General features: G+C 42.8%; 1 protein-coding gene across 4 annotated transcripts in view; it reads left to right on the top strand.

Annotated features, from left to right (window-relative positions):
• cdin1 (CDAN1 interacting nuclease 1) overlaps window positions 1-20,687 on the top strand; it is a 201,328-nt gene that overhangs the window by 35,448 nt on the left and 145,193 nt on the right. For 2 of the 4 annotated variants that reach the window (XM_078406393.1, XM_078406395.1), the window contains exon 1: window positions 517-682. The exons of 1 other annotated variant lie outside the window; for it this stretch is intronic. In XM_078406393.1, coding sequence (XP_078262519.1) covers window positions 582-682 — 101 coding nt within the window. In that variant the 5' untranslated portion in view covers window positions 517-581. Of the gene's footprint in view, window positions 1-497; window positions 683-20,687 lie in introns of those variants that run through there. One more of the 4 variants, XM_078406397.1, reaches the window with a different exon arrangement.

The raw sequence follows: 20,687 nt of genomic DNA, 5'->3' as shown, positions 1-20,687 counted from the left end.
AACAAAAATACCCGAATATTCTGAAATATCACAGAAAAAGCTGGAAATATTTATCAGGTGAGACAACATTCTGTGGAGGGAGAAACAGAATTAACTTCCGAGAGCAATTTCCCTTCCTCGGTAAGGACGTTCACTTCTGTTCACCTTGATTTGCTGCTGGGCTTGACTGGTTTAGCCCATGGCATGGTGCGGTCACATAATTATTACAATGATTCCCAAACTAGCGTGCTGTAAAACCGTCCCGAGATCGCAAAAGACACAATATAACTGTACATATTCTCACATCCCACAGTTTTTTAAATGCTTTAAAAAGTTTCCGTACGATAGTTTGGTGATCCTGCTTCCTGGAACCTCTCAGCTGCTGGTTGCCATGGACGACCTGCTGGCCTGTCTCCAAGGGCGCTCGTCGACTGGCCAATGATAGCGCCGTTTGCTGTACAGTGCTTGACATTAGCGGCGTCTTCGGAGCCAATCGGATGTTGAGTTTCTGTTGCCCCGCTGCAAGTTGGATCTTCCGCGGCGGGAAAGGTTTGAGCTGGAGCTGGGCCTGTGTGCTGGTGTGGGAGTGTCAGGCTACCAGAATGATCATGAGCAAGGCCGACTATGCTGAGATAGCCAAGTATCTGGAACGGCTGCGGCCCAACAGGCAGAGCTTGAAAATGCTGAAGGAGCAATTCCCCAGGTAAGAGGCAATGACAGGTGACGTAACATTAACTCGGAGAGGAGAACCTGAATTCACATCCTTGCAATCAGTTTCGCACTTTAAAAATGGCAAACATCCGAGATATTCTACACACGGCAAGCTTCCATAAACTGTAATCTAACTCTGGTGGTGATCAGAGAGGTGATTCGTTTCCGTTCACCTAAATGATTGACTACTTTTCTTCACCCTAGGAACAGCAAACCGCTTTAACCTCTCTGACACATCAACATCTTGTCAGTGTCACACTGGCAGACTTAGCAGAAGAGATGAGTAGAAGATGAGGAATTCGGAAGGGAATGAGGAAAGGCTCAGCAGAACAACCAGTTAATGAGGGAAATATGGTGAAAGAAGCAATAAGAATCTGCTGGTGGGTTGGCCCAGAGGAAAAGGCAAAATAAAAGTAATGCATTTGATTGAAGAAACAGGTGGACCAAGTTGAACAAAATAAAACAAGAAAACACCAGAAGTGCATAGCAGGTCAAGCTGCGTCTGTAAAGGGAGGGGAAATCCTTGTAATTTGCCTTTTCAGGTTGGGACTCTGCATCAGGCCTGAGGAAAGGGAACTCAGTGGGTCAGGCAGAACTTGGGGAAATTAAAAAAAGGAAGAGAGGTGAGGGTGGGGCAAAGGAAAGCCTGGCAAGTGACAGGTGGATACAGGCAAATAGATCATTGGTAGAATAAATGTGTGCACTGGGTTTTGGGCACAGAGGAAAGGGTTTAAGGAGTATTATTTGAAATTGGAAAATTCAATGTTCATATCTTTGGATTGTATGCTACCCAAGTGGAATATGAGGTGCTGTTCCTCCAGTTTGATATGACCTCACTCTGACAATGGAGGACCAAGGACAAAAATGTCTGTATGGGAAAGGGTTAAAATGGTGAGCAAACGGAAGCTCCAGCAGGCCATGGCACACAGAGTGGCAAGCATAGCCTAGGGATTGTTTTGCCGAACATTTGTGCTTGGTCTGCCACATGCAAACTGGATGAACAGCACTTCATATCCCGCTTGGGTAGCTTGCAACCCAACAAATGAACATTAAATTCACCAAATTCATGTAATAACGCCCTGTACCCCACTTCTCTGTCCCCGCTTCCCAACCTTGTGTGCACACTTTTTCCCCACCATCTCTCACCATCCTCATCACGCTACTACATCCTCCTCCTCTGCACTCTCATTTCCAACCCCCTCCTTCCCTTTCATACATACCCTACCCTTCATTTACATTTAAATCCTCTCCTTATCTGATACCCTTTTGTCTCCCTTTTCACATCTAGCCTTTGTCACATATTCCACCCATCAACTTGAAACGTCACCTGCCAATTCCCTCGACAAATGCTGCTTGACTCACTGAGTTCTCCAGCTTAGTGTTTTTTGTTCATCACTTTTGCTATCAACTAGCACCCTGTCCTCTAGGTGGGACATCAGTGCAACTTTTTCACTCTGAGAGTAATCAGTATCAGGAACGAGCTACCAGAGAAAGCTATTGAAGCAGATACATTTACGAGTTTTAAAAGATATTTGGATAGGTATTTGAGAAAAGACACAAAGTGCCGGAGGAACTCAGCGGCTTTCTCTTCAAACTCAAATCCTTTATTCCAATTAACATCCTTGTGAATATTTTCTGCACCCTTTCCACTTAATTGCATTCTTCTTATAGCTAGGTGATGAGAACTGCACACGATATTCCCCAAGTATGGTCTTACCCACATGTTGTACAGTAATAACATGACGTCCCTACAAACTATGCCAACTGCCTTCTTTGCTATCCTGCAACCTGTGTAATGGCAACTTCAGTCTTTTCCAGAAAACTCTTTTCTAATTGCCATTACGAAGCAGGGAGTGGGAGTGATCTTGATACAAGCCCCAACAGAGAGATCTTCAAGACATTTTTTCAATTTAATTAGTTGTTTATTGAAGTAGTTGGACAAACAAGGAGATGAAAATACCAGGCTGTACTTATTTTGCATACAAGTCGTAGCTGGCTGCTCTGTCCCCCCTGTCTGCTCACAGCTCTCATTGCAGGTCTGGTAAGAACTGTTTCGTCTCCTGGCTCTCCGTGTCTAACTCCTCCCAGTCTCAGTATCCACAGATATACCACCTTGTTCTGGGTCCACCCAGTCTGTTATGCCCATATATGTATTCATCTAACGACAGCCCCCAAGTGTCCAAAATAATATGGCAAGATATATCTAGACAAAATAATATAATATGCTAACAGCAGCCAGTCCAAACACACATTGCTCCGACAACCTGTGTTCCCACTTTCTCAGAATTATGTACTTGTATTCCTCAGTCTCTGTTCAATAATATTCCCTAGAGCCCGGCTATTTACCAGTCCTGTCCTGGTTTAACTTAACAGAATGCTGCACTTTACACTTGTCTGAACTAAATTCCATCTGCCATTCATTGGGTTACTTCCCCAGTTGATCTAGATCCTGTTGTAATCTTAGATCACCTTCACTGTCCACCACACCACCAATTTTGCTGCCTTCCACAAACTTTCCATGCCAATTGCATTCTCATCCAAATCGTTATTATAGATAACAAATAACAGTGGACCCAGACCAATCCCTGAAGCACATCACTGGTCACAGGCCCCACATCTGTAAAATAATTCTCCATTTCCACCCTGGATCCCATGTGATCTAACCTTTTGACCAGCCCAGCATGCAGGACCTTGTCAAAAGCCTTGCTAAAGTCCATGTAAATAATATCTACTGCCCTGACCACGTCAATCTTCTTGGTCACTTTAAAAAAAACGCAATTAAAAAATTTGTGAGAATCAGTTTTCTATGCATTCTGAAAACAAGGTACTGTTGAGATTACAAGCAGAGAAGCATTTGGTTGTCATGATGTCCACCCTGGTATATATAGGAACAATGGAAATGCTGACATAATAAATAGAAGCTGAAAAAAAGCATTTAATGCCTTTCACCTGCTCTACCATTTCAGTAAAATCAGAATTGAAGTATTACTTCAAAGTAATTTCCTCCACTTGCACCCTTTCCCTTGATCCCATTAATATTCAAAATCTATTGAATAAACAGTGACGAACCTCCACATTCATTTTGAGAGATGCGCCATTCTTTGTGTGAAGAAATTTCTTATGATTTCTATCCTGAATGTCTGACACATTATTTTGAGACTGGAGCATGGTTTTAGACACCCCAACTAGAAGAATGATTATACCAGCATCTGTCAAGCCCTGTAAAAATATTGTATGTTTCCATGAGATCACTTATCATTTTATAAACTTGAGAGTTGGCATTGGTAAAGTCTATTTAATCTCTCTGTCTCTGTGGAACACCAGGAAAAGAGGAGGAATAAAGTATTTGAGCCCGGAATTTGAGACAGGTGTTCCATGACACCCTGTCCTTACCATCCTAAGAATCAATCTGGTGAACCTTTGTTGTGCTCCCTCTATCTAATGTATATCTAAGACAAAGAGATCAAAACTGCACATTATATTTAAGATCTAATTTCAGTAAAAGTTTTTGTAAATCAAGTCACATGGATGGCCAGCCAAAGTGATAAACTCACCTCTAAATAGACAAACAAAGTTAGAAGATGAAAATACTATATCAAAAGCTGAAAAGGTAACTTATGAGAGAATGAATGCAAAGATGATAGCAGAAGAAAAAATATACCAATATAAAGCGAAGGAAAACAAATTTTATTTGTTCCAATAAAAATGGAACAATTGAGAGAAGTCAAATAGAAGGAAGATACAGTGTAAGATAAAAATAGGTCACTTGTCAGGTTGTGAAATTCAGTCAGTGAAGATGGTCTTGTTATGTGAAAGAAAAAAGTAAACATTGTGCAAGAGATAAAATGTAATTGAGAATTAAATCAATTATAAATAACTTTTTAAAATAAGCACACACGATTTTGTAATATATTGTGAAAAGTTGTTTTCATCCCCTCCATTTTCCCAAAAATATAAGTTGGAAGAATGTTTTGTCTGCTTCACAATAGGCATAAATAATTAAATGTAGTATGCCCAAAATGACATTCATTACTGAAGTGTATATTTATGTTAAAAAATTCTGAATAGCTCCACTGGGCAACAGAGGACAATGCATGAAAATTGTGGAAGAAGGAACTGCAGATGCTGGTTTCCAAAATGCTGGAGTAACTCAGCGGGACAGGCCTTTTACCCAGAGATGCTGCCTGTCCCGCTGAGTTACTTCAGCATTTTGTGTCTACAACAATGCACTAAAATGTATTTATTATTTTCCTCTTAAAACTTGAGGACAGAAGTGGGATTAATAATTTTACTGATGGTTGTTTGTATTTGTTCTAATGTAGCTTAAAGCACTACTCAAGACATGCTCAGATCCCACTGTTTGAGCATGTCATGTGTAGTATCTTGAGAACAGTGCCCGACATAATGTTTGGGACAAAAACCCATCATTTATTTATTTGCCTGTGTACTCCACAATTTGAGATTTGTGATAGAAAAAAATCACACGTGGTTAAAGTACACATTGTCAGATTTTAATAAAGACCATTTTTATACATTTTGGTTTCACCATGTAGAAATTACAGCAGTGTTTATACATAGTCCCCCCATTTCACGGCACCATAATGTTTGGGACACAGCAATGTCATGTAAATTAAATTAGTCATGTTTAATATTTTGTTGCGAATCCTTTGCATGCAATGACTGCTTGAAGTGTGCGATTCATGAACATCACCAGTTGCTGGGTGTCTTCACTGGTGATGCTCTGCCAAGCTTGTATTGCAGCCATCTTTAGTTTATGCTTGTTTTGGGGGCTAGTCCTCTTCAGTTTTCTCATCGGCATATAAATCGCATGCTCAATTGGGTTCAGATCGGTTGATTGAATTGGCCACTCAAGAATTGACCATTTTTTAGCTTTGAAAAACTCCTTTGTTGCTTTAACAGTATGTTTGGGATCATTGTCTTGCTGTAGAATGAACCGCCAGCCAATGAGTTTAGAGGCATTTGTTTGAACTTGAGCAGATAGGATGCGTCTATACACTTGAGAATTCATTATGCTACTACCATCAGCAGTTGTTTCATCAATGAAGGTAAGTGACCCAGTACCTTCAGCAGCCATACATGCCCAGGCCATAACACCCCCACCACTATGATGAGGTGGTATGCTTTGGATCTTGGGCAGTTCCTTCTCTCCTCCATACTTTGCTCTTGCCATCACTTTGATATAAGTTAAACTTCCTCTCATCTGTCCACAAGACCTTTTTCCAGAACTGTGGTTGCTCTTTTAAGTGCTTCTTGGCAAACTGTAACCAGGCCGTCCTATTTTTCCGGCTAACCTGTGGTTTGCATCTTGCAGTGTAGCCTCTGTATTTCTGTTCATGAAGTCTTCTGCGGACAGTGGTCATTGACAAATCCACACCTGACTCTTGATCTGTCAGACAGGTGTTTGGGGATTTTTCTTTATTATAGAGAAAATTCATCTGTCATCAGCTGTGGAGGTCTTCCTTGGCTTGCCAGTCCCTTGGCGATTAGTAAGCTCACCAGTGCTCTCTTTCTTCTTAATGATGTTCCAAACAGTTGATTTTGGTAAGTCTAAGGTTTGGCTGCCGTCTCTTAACAGTTTTATTCTTGTTTCTCAGTCTCATAATGGCTTCTTTGACTTTCTTTGGCACACTTTGGTCCTCATGTTGATAGACAGCAATAAAAGTTTCCAAAGGTGATGGAAACACACCTGAGCAATTACAAACACCTGTGAAGCTATGTGTCCCAAACATTATGGTGCCCTGAAATGGGGGGGACGATGTATAAAACACAGCTGTAATTTCTACATGGTGAAACCAAAATGTATAAAAACACCCTTTAATAAAATCTGACAATGTGCACTTTAACCACATGTGATTTTTTTCGATTACAAATCTCAAATTGTGGAGTACAGAGGCAAATAAATAAATGATGGGTCTTTGTCCAAAACATTATGGAGGGCGCTGAAAATCAATAACATTTACTCAGTCCCACTGCCGAAATGTTGTTTCAGTTCCATGTAGCATCTGCTAAGTACTTTTATCCAGATCTGTATCACACAAAAGGAGGCCTCCTGCAACATCGTCCCTGCACTCATGCTTTGAAAGAGGTTCCAGGAAATATAGAATTGTATAGCTCAGATTTTGATACTTTGACCCACCATGTTCACGTCCATCTTTTTGGTCATATACACTAATCCTATTTATACCTCTATAAGGTCAGCCCTCGGCTTCCTATGCATTAGGCAAAACAAACCCAGATTATCTAACCTCTCCCCATAACTCAAGTCCTCCAATCCAGGCTACATCGTGGTGAATCCCCTCTGTATTCTCTCCACACAATCACATGCTTCCTATTGTGTGGCAACCAGAACTGCACATAGTACTCCAAGTGTAGCTTAGTCAGTATTTTGTAAAGTTGCAATATGATGTCCAAATCCGAGGAAGGCAAGCATGCCATGTGCTACCTTCACCACCTTATGTACCTGGGAAATGGAGGGGGAACTTTTCATGCAGAGGGTGGTGAGTGTATGGAACAAGCTGCCAGAGGAAGTGGTTGAGCCAGATACAATTAAAACATTTAAGACATTTAGACAGGTAGGTGGATAGGAAAGTTTGAGAGGAATATGAGCAAAAGGTAGGAAAAAAGGACTAGTTTAGACAGAGAACCTTGGTTGGCATGGGCGACCTGAGCCGAAGGGTCTGTTTCCATGCTGTATTACTCTCTGGCTCTAATGTAAATTCATTTGAGCCTGCCAGGCTTCAGATGCTCCCTAACCTGACTGTCTGCCCTGCCCTGCATATTGGATTTGGTTGATTTATCATCTACATTTTTCTCCTCACCCGCTGCATTGCTACTGTGCTTCCCACTCCCATGCCAAATTAGTTGAAACCATCCTGAGTAGTGTGAACAAATCCCTGCAAAAATCTCCCTCCACCCTCCTACCCCAGACATGATTCAAATACCTAAAGCCCCTGCACCAGCTCTATCGTCACTTGTTTAGATTATCCTATTTTTACTTAAACTAGCACATGTGGTAATCCAAATATCACCACCTTAGAGGTTGTGCTTTTTAACTTCTGCCTAACTCCCTTTGCAAGGCTTCATCCCGCTTTGCAAAATTGTTCATTTCAATATATGTATCCAACCTTTTCATTTAAATGATAATACTGAATTTCACAATCTTTTCAAATATGTATTCAAGGTAATAACTGCATATTTTTATCTTAAAAATCTTATTCCTTTGCCACTGATCGTAAATTTAAGTCCCCTTGCCAGTTAATCCTAATTGACTTAATCAAATTCCTTTTACAGTTTTAAAACTGAATCTCTTTTTAACACTCATTAACCAGTACCACCTTCCTCTCCAAATAAATCGAGCTTTTCTTCATCAGAATTCTTTCAGTACTTACTTGTATTGAAATAATGGCCATTGTAGGTCCCACTCCTTTGGAAGGACACAGTCTTTAAAGAGGAAGCCGTCTTGCTTTCTTGTAATAGTTGCAAAATAAGAGGCTTTAAATGCATGGAGAAACTAGAAATAGTGGAGATATTTTCCACCATTTGTGGAAATTCTTCAGAATTTCACATTCCTTCATGTACCCAGACCATAAATTTCACTGTTTCAAATTTTGACAGTGCCTTCTCACCCAGGATTCACTCTTAAGAAATAGAAGAGCACAGTTTATTGATGGAAATGATATGACTAACAATGTCTTATGCATCTTTTTATTTAAACAGTCATGGTTGAGATAATGCAGTGTCCCACAGTTGAAATCAGAAATAATTTGAGAATACAGATAATATTTAGGTTTCTTGACTGGATGGAAAATAATTGTTCGAAATAATTCCAATGTTGATGTGTAAATTGTGGCAAAATAATTAGAATTAATTTATTTAAAGCTTTAGGGAAGAATGGACATAACCGTATTGAACAATTATCTTTTTATTGTTAATACAACATAATAGCCGGTCAATTAGAATTGAATGTTTAATGTAATCAAATTTGTTAGATTGTTTAGAATGGCTATTTTATGCTTTTTTAATTCTAAATATTCACTCCTTCTATCTCTACCTCATTATGCTGTGACCTGCACTGAATTTGGTTTACATCACCAATAATCTGAAATGAGTTCCTACGGTTTTAATTTATGTCCTTCTGCCTTGGAATTGTAGACGCCCATTCTTTTATGTGTTTGCGTGTGGCACCTGACTGCTAATATTTCTTTGTAAATTGCTTCTAAGCAAGCTCCTCCCATTTCTAATTGATACTTAATTCACTTTTTCCACTCAAGATGCTGCTCATCATTGTTCGGACAGATATGGTTAACTTAATGCATATTTTCCTATAAAGGGTTTCTGAAAAGATCATTTTCAGACAACTGTGATCACTGAATGATGAACAATACAACAGCTTCCTAACAGCTTGGGACAGCAGTTAGTAAATTTATAGGACCATGGAGATTTAGGCAATGCATTCCCTCCTGATACTCAACTAGCCAATATTTAAATTATTGTTTTTAGCATATTGTTGGACTTGTTAAAAACATCTTGGTAGCATAATGCTGTATTCATTGCTTCAGGGAACTTTCATGAGTAGCTGAACTTAAGCATGAATGAAAACATTTGAATCTGTGCAAAGCTCTTTAAGGGGTTTTTTCAACCAAGATTAAGACTTCCCCGAGACATCTTAGAATATATATAAAGAAAATTGAGTGTTTGCTGATATTTAGGTTGACCTACTCGTTGTTTCAGTTACACACCTAGATTCAGAAAAAGCACACCCAATTAAAGAGGCGATAATTTGAAAGTATTTTCACAGATCTCTGTTAATAAAATCTGTACATCAGATTTAATGGAGAATAAAATTCTACTTGCTGATGTTGCAGAGCACATTATATAACATGTGCACAATTGATGAAAAGGCTTCCTGGAGTCCAGTCACCTTATCATGAAAGTAACCACATTGTTCATTGAGAATATGTAGAATATTCCATTTTCTATCTTTACCTCCTTAAAAGTAGCAAAATTATTTATATTCCTTAAGAGCTTCTGCCAATCCCTCATCGAACACCCATTAACATCCTTTTTGTATTCACGTTTATGCAGCTTCACAGTTCGGCACAACTGCTCTTTGTGGTAGCCAATTGCTTGTTCTCATAAAGAGAGATGTTTCCCTTTCATTCTGTAATTAATTTGTTAAAAATGAATATTGCTACTTTCATTTCCCATCCCAACATATATTCCCCATCCTTGATTGGCTTTGAAAAGGTATCAATGAGCTACATTCAACCAATGGCTGGGCAAAGATCCATCATGCCCCCCCGTGTTCAACACCAGCCACACTTAAACACATCCTAACTGGGTGTAAAGTGAGCCTCTCCCAAGGACGGTACACCTGGAGACATAATTAAGTGCTCAAATGCCTGGCAGCGACTCTGGAAAGCAGGAGAACAACCAACAATTCCCTGCAGCCCAGAACAACCAACGCAGTTATGCCAATTGCCTTTGTTCGGGAGGGGGAACAAAGGCAACGGAAAATTCCACCAAGGACCAGGTTTGGACAGCTGGAGACAGCCCGGGACTGGCCGATGCTGGTGGACGTGGACCAATGGCTTACAGTTCCATCAGAGATAGCCATCACCAACTTGAGGCCTGATCTTGTCCTCTGGTCCAACTCTCAGCACATGGTGTCTTACGTGGAGCTCACAGTCCCTTGGGAGGATACTGTGCAGGAAGCATTTGAAAGAAAGAAACTGCGATATACAGGGCTTGCAGCGGAGGCAGAACAGCAGGGCTGGAGAGCAAAGATCTGCCTGGTAGAAGTTGGATGTCGGGGCTTTGTGGCAACATCAACTGTAAGGCTGATGAAGGACCTGGGGATCAGCGGACAAGTCCTACGCCAGGCCATCAAGGAAACGTCAGGGGTGGCAGAGCGGAATAGCCAGTGGCTCTGGCTGAAGAGGAAAGATCCCATCTGGTCTCCCAAATAAGCCGGCTAGGCAGATGCAGAGGGGGGTGGTTCTGGGAGGCCAGAACGCACCGCTGAGCCTACTGGAGACGTCGTAGGCCCACTCAGCGAAACGTCGATGAAAGTAGGAGCCCACTTGATAACCCCAATGATGTGTCTGCCCAGCCTTTCTCAACATCGGAGGAGCGTAGGTGAGTGCTTAAGCCTCCCATCACCACCGGGAGCAAGTTGAGAGTTGGCACTTTGGATTTTAACATCACGTCCTGTGTATTTGAAAACTGTTGCTGTCCTTCTTGCGATCTTCTGGCAGAAATAGTCCCTCAGTGCTATTGAGCAGGGAGTCCCAAGATTTAGATTGGCAGAATGGCGTATGGTTCCAAGTCAGGATGGCGTGTGTCCTGTTGGGAAGCTGCAAGTGATGATACTTCCATTTATTTGTTTTTAACGGTAAGGGTTGCCAGTCTGGGCGTTGTTGCTGGTAGTAACCCAGCTCAGTAACTGCTGTGTTTTGGGCACGTTGGGCACACAGCAGCAACGATGTAAGCTAATGAAGGGATAAATACTCTGAGTTATTAAAAGGGTACTAATGAAGAAGGCTGCTCTTTCTGGGTAGTGCTGAGCTTCTTTCATATTTACGCTGCATCCCTCTGGACAATAGTGAGACCGCACCTGGAGTACTGTGTGCAGTTTTGGTCTCCAAATTTGAGGAAGGATATTCTTGCTATTGAGGGCGTGCAGCGTAGGTTTACTAGGTTAATTCCCGGAATGGCGGGACTGTCGTATGTTGAAAGACTGGAGCGACTAGGCTTGTATACACTGGAATTTAGAAGGATGAGCGGGGATCTTATCGAAACGTATAAGATTATTAAGGGGTTGGACACGTTAGAGGCAGCAAACATGTTCCCAATGTTGGGGGAGTCCAGAACCAGGGGCCACAGTTTAAGAATAAGGGGTAGGCCATTTAGAACGGAGATGAGGAAAAACATTTTCAGTCAGAGAGTTGTGAATCTGTGGAATTCTCTGCCTCAGAAGGCAGTGGAAGCCAATTCTCTGAATGCATTCAAGAGAGAGCTAGATAGAGCTCTTAAGGATAGCGGAGTCATGGGGTACGGGGAGAAGGCAGGAACAGGGTACTGATTGAGAATGATTAGCCATGATCACATTGAATGGCGGTGTTGGCTCGAAGGGCCGAATGGCCTTCTCCTGCACCTATTGGCTAACTATCAAGCACAGGTAATAGATTTTCTCTTGCTGAAGGTGGTCATTATTTGGCCTAAAAAATACCTGCATGATTTCTAATCTTCCCGCATGCAGACATTTGGCGAGAAGTTGCATATTTAATTGAATATCGTACATTCTTTGATGAACATCCCCAATTGATGAAAAGAAGGCTTTTTGTGCAGGTGTAAATGCATCAAAGCCTTTGACATTATGCTGAGGAAACTCTTGCAGCAACGATCACCTTTCAACATCCACAACCATTTTCTGAATATAAAAGAAATAGTAGATACTGGAATCCAGAACAAAAAACAGATTGCTTTAAGAACCCAATGGGTCACAGGTAGCATCTGTGGAGGTAAAAGGTGCAAGTCATTATTTTGTGTTGAAATCCTGTATCAGTGGTGAGCAGGAAAGATTGCCAGATGATAGCAATAAAATGGGGAGTGGGATAGAGGCTGGTAGATGATCGTTGGAACCAGGTGGGTAGGGGGATGATAGGCAGATGGAACAGATGGGAGGAGAGAATGAAAGGGATGAACAAAGGGAGGAGAAAAGTAGATGTGCAAGTGAGTGTGTGTGTGACATGAGCTGTGGGTTACATGAAATTGGATTGATTACATGAATTAAAATCTTATTATGTTGGGTTCTAAGCCACTCAAGCAGAATATGAGATGTTAATAAACAGAGGGCCCCAAGGCCACCCTGATGGGTGATGGAGGTGAAAGGGAACTGGGTGTTCATGGTAAACTTAAGCTTGTTGGGACCAAAGAACTGGAAGTTGTCAAAATGTTGGAGATCACAAGAGGTGTTCCAGATTTAAGTAGAAAAAACCTGGAGGAGGGGAAACAAGATGTAGACCAGAAATAATGGAATGAGTTCAGTCGGGCAAGAGCAGACAAGAAACAATGGGCCAATCAAGGCAGTCAGATTTATGATCCGAGATAAGAGATCAAAGCGAGCATTCTGGACGGGAGGCTGTGGAAGTGAGATTGTGATGTGAAGAGATCTGTAACAGTCTTGGAGATGGTAGCCAGGTGATCTTTCAATATCCAAAGGGACTTACGAGAAGATGTTAAAAAGCTGATGTTAAAAAGCTGGACTCAGTAAGGTAGAAGTTTGTGCGCTAGCCTGCAATGGCACCCTTGTTGTCTGCGCATTTGATGCCAAGGGTGGGATTAGTTTGAAGTAAGCTTGGATTACTCAACTAGTTGCTGCCTTTTCGCGCTAGAGACCCGGGTTCGATCCTGGGGTGCTTGACTGTACGGAGTTTGTACTTTTTCCCTGTGACCTGCATGGCTTTTCTCCAGGATCTCTGGTTTCCTCCCACACTCCAAAGACGTTCAGGTTTGTAGATTTTTTGGCTTGGTATAATTGTAAATTGTCCCTAGTGTGCGCAGGATAGTGGAAGTGTGCGGGGATCGCTAGTCGGCGCGGACTCAGTGGGATGAAGGGCCTGTTTCCGCATGCTGTATCACTAAACTAAACTTTTCTGCTTTCTGCTGCACAACCGCCAACAGCTGGGCTATCTCGTGCAGGCTTCGCTTGTGTTGGTACTGGTTGCAAAGGGGTTATTTAGATATTTATGTGGGCAAGTTTGTTGAGATGATCCAATCAAGTTGTCGAGCTGTGACTTGAAGAGTGACAAGGTTGGTGCACATTTGGTGGTGTCGGGAAGGATGTTTGTTCCACTCTGGGATAGTCCATGGTGACTAGGTAGCTATTTCTGTTTGCTCTAATTCTAGTATAAATGAAGTGACCTGAGGACTGTCTTGTAAATTTCTGGGTATTGGATTGAATGAAGTGAGATATGTTACTGGGGATAATGCCATGAGTCTCTTTGTAGATAGTACATAAGCAGACTTTGGTGCGTCTTGACTCCAGCGACTCCCAGCCAAGGCAATTTAACATATCGGAGATGCTTGACTGTCTTGAGAAGTCGTCACAAACAAACCATGCTGCACGCCTCTGAACCTTGTCAAGGGTGTCAATGTTATTTTTCTGGTGAGGGTCCCATATTGTCTGGCAATATTCCAACAGTGGGCGGACAAGTGTTTTGTACGTTACCTCCTTTGTTGATTTGTCACAACCGGATAAATGTCTTTGGAGAAGGAATTGCTTTTGTGGCAATCTGGTTTATGTGTCTGTTCCAGGCTCGGCCAGATGTGAGTTTAACCCCCAGGTATGGGTGGTGATCAACTTCTTTAAGCAGGTTGTCTCCCATCTTGTACCGCTTTATGATCGGCTTGACTTTATGAGTAACTCTCATGGAAAAGCATTGGGTGTAATTGAAACCCATTTGCCAAATGGTTTCCCAATTGCAAAGATAGTTTATGTCATTTTGAGGAACCTTGGCATCTTCAGCAGCTTTGACCTCTCGATACACAATACAGTCGTCTGCGAAGAGTCTCACTCTCAAAGACAGGTTGTCAGGCAGATCGTTGATGTAGATCAACAACAGCAAGGCTCCCAACACCGTTCCCTGTGGCACACCGGACTCAACTGGAGATTGTTGTGATGACTCACCATCTATTGCAACCTTTTGATGTTGTTTGGTGAGGAATGAATCAATCAATCCAGGAGTAGATGTTATTTCGGATGCCAACGTGGTGAAGCTTAGCCTTCAACCTACTGTGGGGAATGGTGTCGAAGGCCTTGCTAAAGTCCATTATAATAAGTAGTATAAGAAAATAACTGCAGATGCTGGTACAAATCGATTTATTCACAAAATGCTGGAGTAACTCAGCAGGTCAGGCAGCATCTCGGGAGAGAAGGAATGGGTGACGTTTCGGGTCGAGACCCTTATAAGATCGGCCTGCCCTCGGTTATCCAGGATAGTTTGCAGGTCATTAACCAGGACAGAGAGCTGGGTCTCGCATGACCTCCCTTTGCGGAATCCATGCTGCTGGTCAGCTAATATATTGTGTATTTCAAAATGCCTCATAACATGGCCATGAAAAATATGTTCAAGGAGTTTGCAGACAATTGAAGTCAAGGATACCGGACGATAATTGGCTGATTTGAGCAGTCGCTCTTTTTGTAAATTGGAGAGATGTTTGCATTATGCCAATCACTCAGTAGTTCTACAGTAGAAATTGATTTCTGGAATAATATCTGGAGGATTGGAGCAATGCTTGAAGAACATGATTTCAAAACTCTAGCAGTTATGCTGTCTGGGCCACAAGCTTTATAAGGATTCAATTCAGACAAAAGCTTTTCAACCACCTCTTTGGTGATGAGCAAGTCGCCAATATCTGGAACGTTACTAGGGCTAAGAGCTGGAAAATCAAATTGTTTTTCTCTGGTAAAAACCGAGCAAAACTGACGACCAAGAGCTTGGGCTTTATCCTTTGCAGCTGAAATGATGGTATTGTTAATGTGCAAAGGTGAAACTCCACAGACTTCCTTTCGCTTGGATTTTAGGAAATTCCAGAATGGCCGGGTGTTTGCTGTCTTGAGGCTATCACCAATAACATCTCTGATGTAGGATTTATGAGAATACGAATCTTCCTGTCAATGGGCCTGCAAAGTTGTCTGAAACTAGCCCAACAAGCAGCAGAATCCTTTTTTTTGCATTATGTAGACATTTCTTTGTTAACGTCTCTCTTTATGGAACTGTTGACCCATGGGTCAGAAAAGCGGCTGGAGCTTCTTAGAAGGGATATGCTTGTCTATTGGTCGCAGGGCCTGGACTTACCATCTCGGAGGCTTCGGCCATGGGCCCTGCAGACCGCAACATCGGGAGCTCGCAGGTCCCTGGCTGGCGGCCGGTTTTTGGGAGCTACAGCCATAGCAGCTTCGACCGCCCCGAAGCGCGAGGTACGATCGACCCGCTCGCAGGCCCTTCATCGCCCTGCGTGGCCCGGCCGCAGCACTTTCCATCGCCCGGTGGGGGCTCAGGACTTTCATCGGCCTGCTCGGCTCGGCCCTGGGACTTTCCATCGCCCAGTGGGGGCTCAGGACTTTCATCGGCCTGCTCGGCTCGGCCCTGGGACTTTCCATCGCCCGGTGGGGGCTTAAAAAAGTTGGGAGCCTCGATCACCTCGTGGCACCACGGGAGAAGAATGAGGAGGAGATAAGACTTTTCTTTGCCTTCCATCACAGTGAGGGTATGCCTGGAGCAATCATTGTGATGGCTGTTTGTGTAAAAATTGTATCTGTGTGTCCTGTGCTTTTTGTTGTCTACTGCCGGACCCTGACGTGAGAGGACGCTGGCGTTGTTTATTCGCCGCTTTTCCGTTAGGATAGTTTGTCTGTTTGTTTTTATGTTGATTGTTTTTGTAAAGCGCTTTGAGCACCCGATAAGACGCTATATAAAATAAATGCTTATTATTATTATTATTGAACTAACGAGAGCACTTTTAAAAGATGTATATAATTCTTCAGCTGAGCTACTTTTTAATCGTTATCAGTCAAATTGTCACAAAACTGTTCCATATCACTATCAACTCCTGCAAAGTTGGCTTTTGCATACAGGTCAACTTTGCATCTTGGTGGTCTGGTGATCTTAGGTTTCAAAACCACTCCAACGACAACCATTTTGTGGTCGCTGATACCACATTGGACATTAACAAAGTCTGCAGCAGCAGGAGTGTTGGTAAGGCACAAGTCAAGAATATTACTCTCTCTAGTAGTCTTTTTCACAAGCTGGTGGAGATTGTGATCATTAAATATGTCTATCAAAAATTTACTGATGGCAGGGCGTTGACCACAAGGTTTAAATTCCCAATCGATGTCAGGTACATTAAAATCATCCAGTAACCAAATACTTGCGTTTGGTGGCATTTTGGCAAGGGAAGTAGCCTGTTTGTTAATGTAGTCTCTGTCTGATGAGGGAGGCCTGTAAAAGGCCCCTATGTACACAGGAGATACACCTTTAACATGAATTGAGATCCATATCAGCTCGCAGTCTGGCTGGAGATTGGTTTCAACGGATGCAAAAAGGGTGTTCTTAACGGCTATGAAAACATTCCCCCCCCTTTAACATTTTGACGATCACGGCAAAAGACGTCGAGGTGTGACGGGAACACTTCACCAGTCGCGATGGAGTTGTTTAACCAGGACTCTGTACCTATCACCACATCGGGGTCTTCCAGAGCCAAGACTGCTTCAAAATTGGGGAGTTTGGCCATGATACTCCGACAGTTTAGATGAATTATTTTCAGGTTCATTACAGTTGACTTTTTACGCTTCAACCCTGGCTTGGATTTTGGTTCACTACGTGACTTTTGGGGCTTGAATTAAAAAATGGGTTCTCCTAATTGAGCGACGTCAGCACCAGAATTGTCATTGTTAGTTTCAAAAACCCTAGAAGTCTTCAGTGGTTCAAAACTGTTTGAAAGTTCAATGTCCAACAGGCTTTCAAAGAATGATATTGAAAAATTTGGCATGCCAGTTTATACATATTCAAGAGTGTGAAGGATGGTTACTAAAAATGTCATACATGTTGTCATCCATGTCTAAGCAAGATGTGTGGAACCAGTCATTACAACGCTCACATTCCATAGCTTTTTGGCCCCATTTGGTGGCTTTATAACACAATTGGCAGGAGTACTTCAGGGGTCTAGGACCTGGATTCAGTTCAATATCTCCGGCAGTAGTGCAGAAAGACAAATTTGGACCAGTGGTTTGTTTCTAGTGATGCATTGTTTCAAAATTTTCGGTCGAGATCCAAATGCAGAATGGAATGAACTCACTGGGTTCATGGTGGCTTTGGTATTATAGACAGTGGGTGGGGCAGTCCAGTGATCCAAAACCAAGAGTTGTGAAAGATCAATGTCCACATCGTGTATGGTAAAAATCCGAAGGCATATAAAAATGACTACTAATGGTAGGGTTGACCAATGCTCCCTCAGTAGATACATCATAAATTGCACAAAATACACGATGGGATTAAACACACCAAGTTTAAAGAAAACGGTTAAAAGCCTGCCTCGACTAAAATAACCCACCTCCAGTAAAAAGCCCGCCTCGACTCAAAAGCACAAGAGTAAAAAAATCATAGTGAGCGAAAAATAGCAGAACTCACTGACTTTATACATTTCACCACTAATTCCCATCCTGCTCTTAAATATACTTGGACCGTCTCCGACTTCTCCCTACCGTTTCTGGATCTCACCATCTCCATCACAGGAGACAGACTAGTGACCGACATCTATTTCAAACCCACTGACTCCCAGAGCTATCTGGACTACACTTCTTCCCACCCTGTCTCCTGCAAAAGGTCTATCCCCTACTCCCAATTCCTCTGTCTATGCCGCATCTACGCCCAGGATGAGGTGTTTCACACTAGGGCATCAGAGATGTCCTCATTCTTTAGGAAATGGGGCTTCCCCTCTTTCATTATAGATGAGGCTCTCACCAGGGCCTCCTCTATATCCCGCAGCTCCGCTCTTGCTCCCCCCCCATTCGTAACAAGGACAGAATCCCCCTTGTCCTCACCTTCCATCCCATCAGCCAGCGTATCCAACAAATTATCCTCCAACATTTCCATCACCTCCAACGGGATCCCACCACTGACCACATCTTCCTATCTCCTCCCCTTTCTGCTTTCCGCAGAGACCGTTCCCCCCGTGGCTCCATGGTCCACTCGTCCCTTCCTACCCAAACCACCCCTCTCCAGGCACTTTGCCCTGCAACCGCAGGAGATGCAACACCTGTCCCTTTACCTTCCCCCTCGACTCCATCCAAGGACCCAAACAGCCTTTCCAGGTGAGGCAGAGGTTCACCTGCACCTCCTCCAACCTCATCTATTGTATCCGCTGTTCCAGATGTCAACTTCTCTACATCAGCGAGACCAAACGCAGGCTTGGCGATCGTTTCGCTCAACACCTTCGCTCAGTCCGCCTTAACCAACCTGATCTCCCAGTGGTTCAGCACTTCAACTCCCCCTCCCACTCCCAGTCTGACGATTCTGTCATGGGCCTCCTCCAGTGTCATAGTGAGGCCCACCGCAAGTTGGAGGAACAGCACCTCATATTTTGCTTGGGCAGCTTACAGCCCAGTGCTATGAACATTGACTTCTCCAACTTTAGGTAATTGCTCTGTCCCTCTCTTCCCCTCCCCCTTCCCAGTTCTCCCACTGTCTTCCTGTCTCCACCTATATCCTTTCTTTGTCCCGCCCCCCTGACATCAGTCTGAAGAAGGGTCTCGACCCAAAACCTCACCCATTCCTTCTCTCCAGAGATGCTGCCTGACCTGCTGAGTTACTCCAGCATTTTGTAGTACCTTTGAGTTATAAAAACACATGAGTTAAAGCCCGCCTCCACTAAAAAACCCAACTGGAGTAAAAAACACACCTTGATTTTAAAAAAGCGAGTAAAAAAGCCGCTTCGAGTAAAAAAAAACCCACCTCGTGTTAAAAACCACAAACCCCGCTCCGTGGCATACTTGCACTTTTTACAACCATCAGCGGGATAAGGGAGCAGCGGCTGAGCCCTGGGATAAGGGAGCAGCGGCCGAGCCCTGGGATAAGGGAGCAGCGACCGAGGCCTGGGATAAGGGAGCAGCGGTCGAGGCCTGGGATAAGGGAGCAGCGACCGCACTGGGATAAGGGAGCAGCGGTCGAGGCCTGGGATAAGGGAGCAGCGACCAAGCCCCGGCAGCAGGACCACGATGCAACCTGCACCGAGCATCTCCACGCTTGCCCGACGTCTCCTCGCAGGCTCCTTTGGGACTTCTTCTGCCGTTCTTGCGTGACCCTGGCCCAGGAGGCTACAGTTTGAGATGAGTTGACACAACCTGACAATCTGACAATCAAAACTAAAAACTAAACCTCAAAATCTTTGCTTTAAAAATACCCAAAGACTTGGCCACCACTGTCGTCTGGCAATGAATTCCACACATTCACCTCCCTCTGGCTAAAGAAAAGCCTCCTCATCCCCTTTCTAAAGGTACGCACTTTTATTCTGAGGCTGTGCCCTCAAGTCCTCGACTCTCCAACATTAACCCAATTATTGGGTTGTATTCATGTTGTATTCAATATTCTCTGTATTTCTTGATACTACAACCGCAAAGCACGTTGGCCAAAGATTGGCTTCTCTGGTGATGGGATTTTGGGAGTTGGCTATTATGGATCATCCAGTCACCAATTCTGACTGAACATGGTTAAAAATGTTTGTGCCTTGTCTCTAACATTTAAATACATTGCTGAACAAGAGAGTGGAAGAATGGATGTAGTTGTACTTAGGCAATATGAGTACTGCAGAAGCATGAAAAGGAACCAGGTTCTCACAGCCAGGGGTAGGAATGAAAGATTGCCTTGATGTTTGATTTCTGCTGTTGATCATATGAGTAGTTGTAAGCAAATTCTACCAAAAAAATCCCAGATAATTGGAGCTTTCAAAATCCAGATTTTTAAAAAAAATTGTAAATAAAATCTAAAATGTTTGTGTCTGCATGAATATCTTTGTTTTTTCCATTCTTTGTATCCAAATTATTCGTAATCTGAATATTTAATTATCATTTACTTATTTTAAAAACAATTTAATGTATAAAATAAACAGAATAAGGAAAGGTGCTTTTTCTGAGAACTTTTGTTTACTATTTCTTTTACTAATTATAACATGGGTGCTAAGAAAGGAAGAAAAAATAAATAAATTAAGATTCAAGTACCTTGTCACTTGAATAGGTAAGTCAGTCGGCAGTAAAACCTGCCATCATCTATCATCAGGAAAAGATTAAGGGAGTACATGGAAAAGTATAACCAAGGGTCGAGAGTTGTTAGCATTTTGTGAAAGGTAGATCATGTATAACTGAACAAATATGATCCTTTCCTAGATGCATTGAGATGGTGGAGGTCTGAGGATCAATG

This window comes from Rhinoraja longicauda, chromosome 10 (assembly GCF_053455715.1).
Source record: "Rhinoraja longicauda isolate Sanriku21f chromosome 10, sRhiLon1.1, whole genome shotgun sequence".
Taxonomy (NCBI): Eukaryota; Metazoa; Chordata; class Chondrichthyes; order Rajiformes; family Arhynchobatidae; genus Rhinoraja; species Rhinoraja longicauda.
This window is presented reverse-complemented; position numbering and strand designations above follow the sequence as displayed.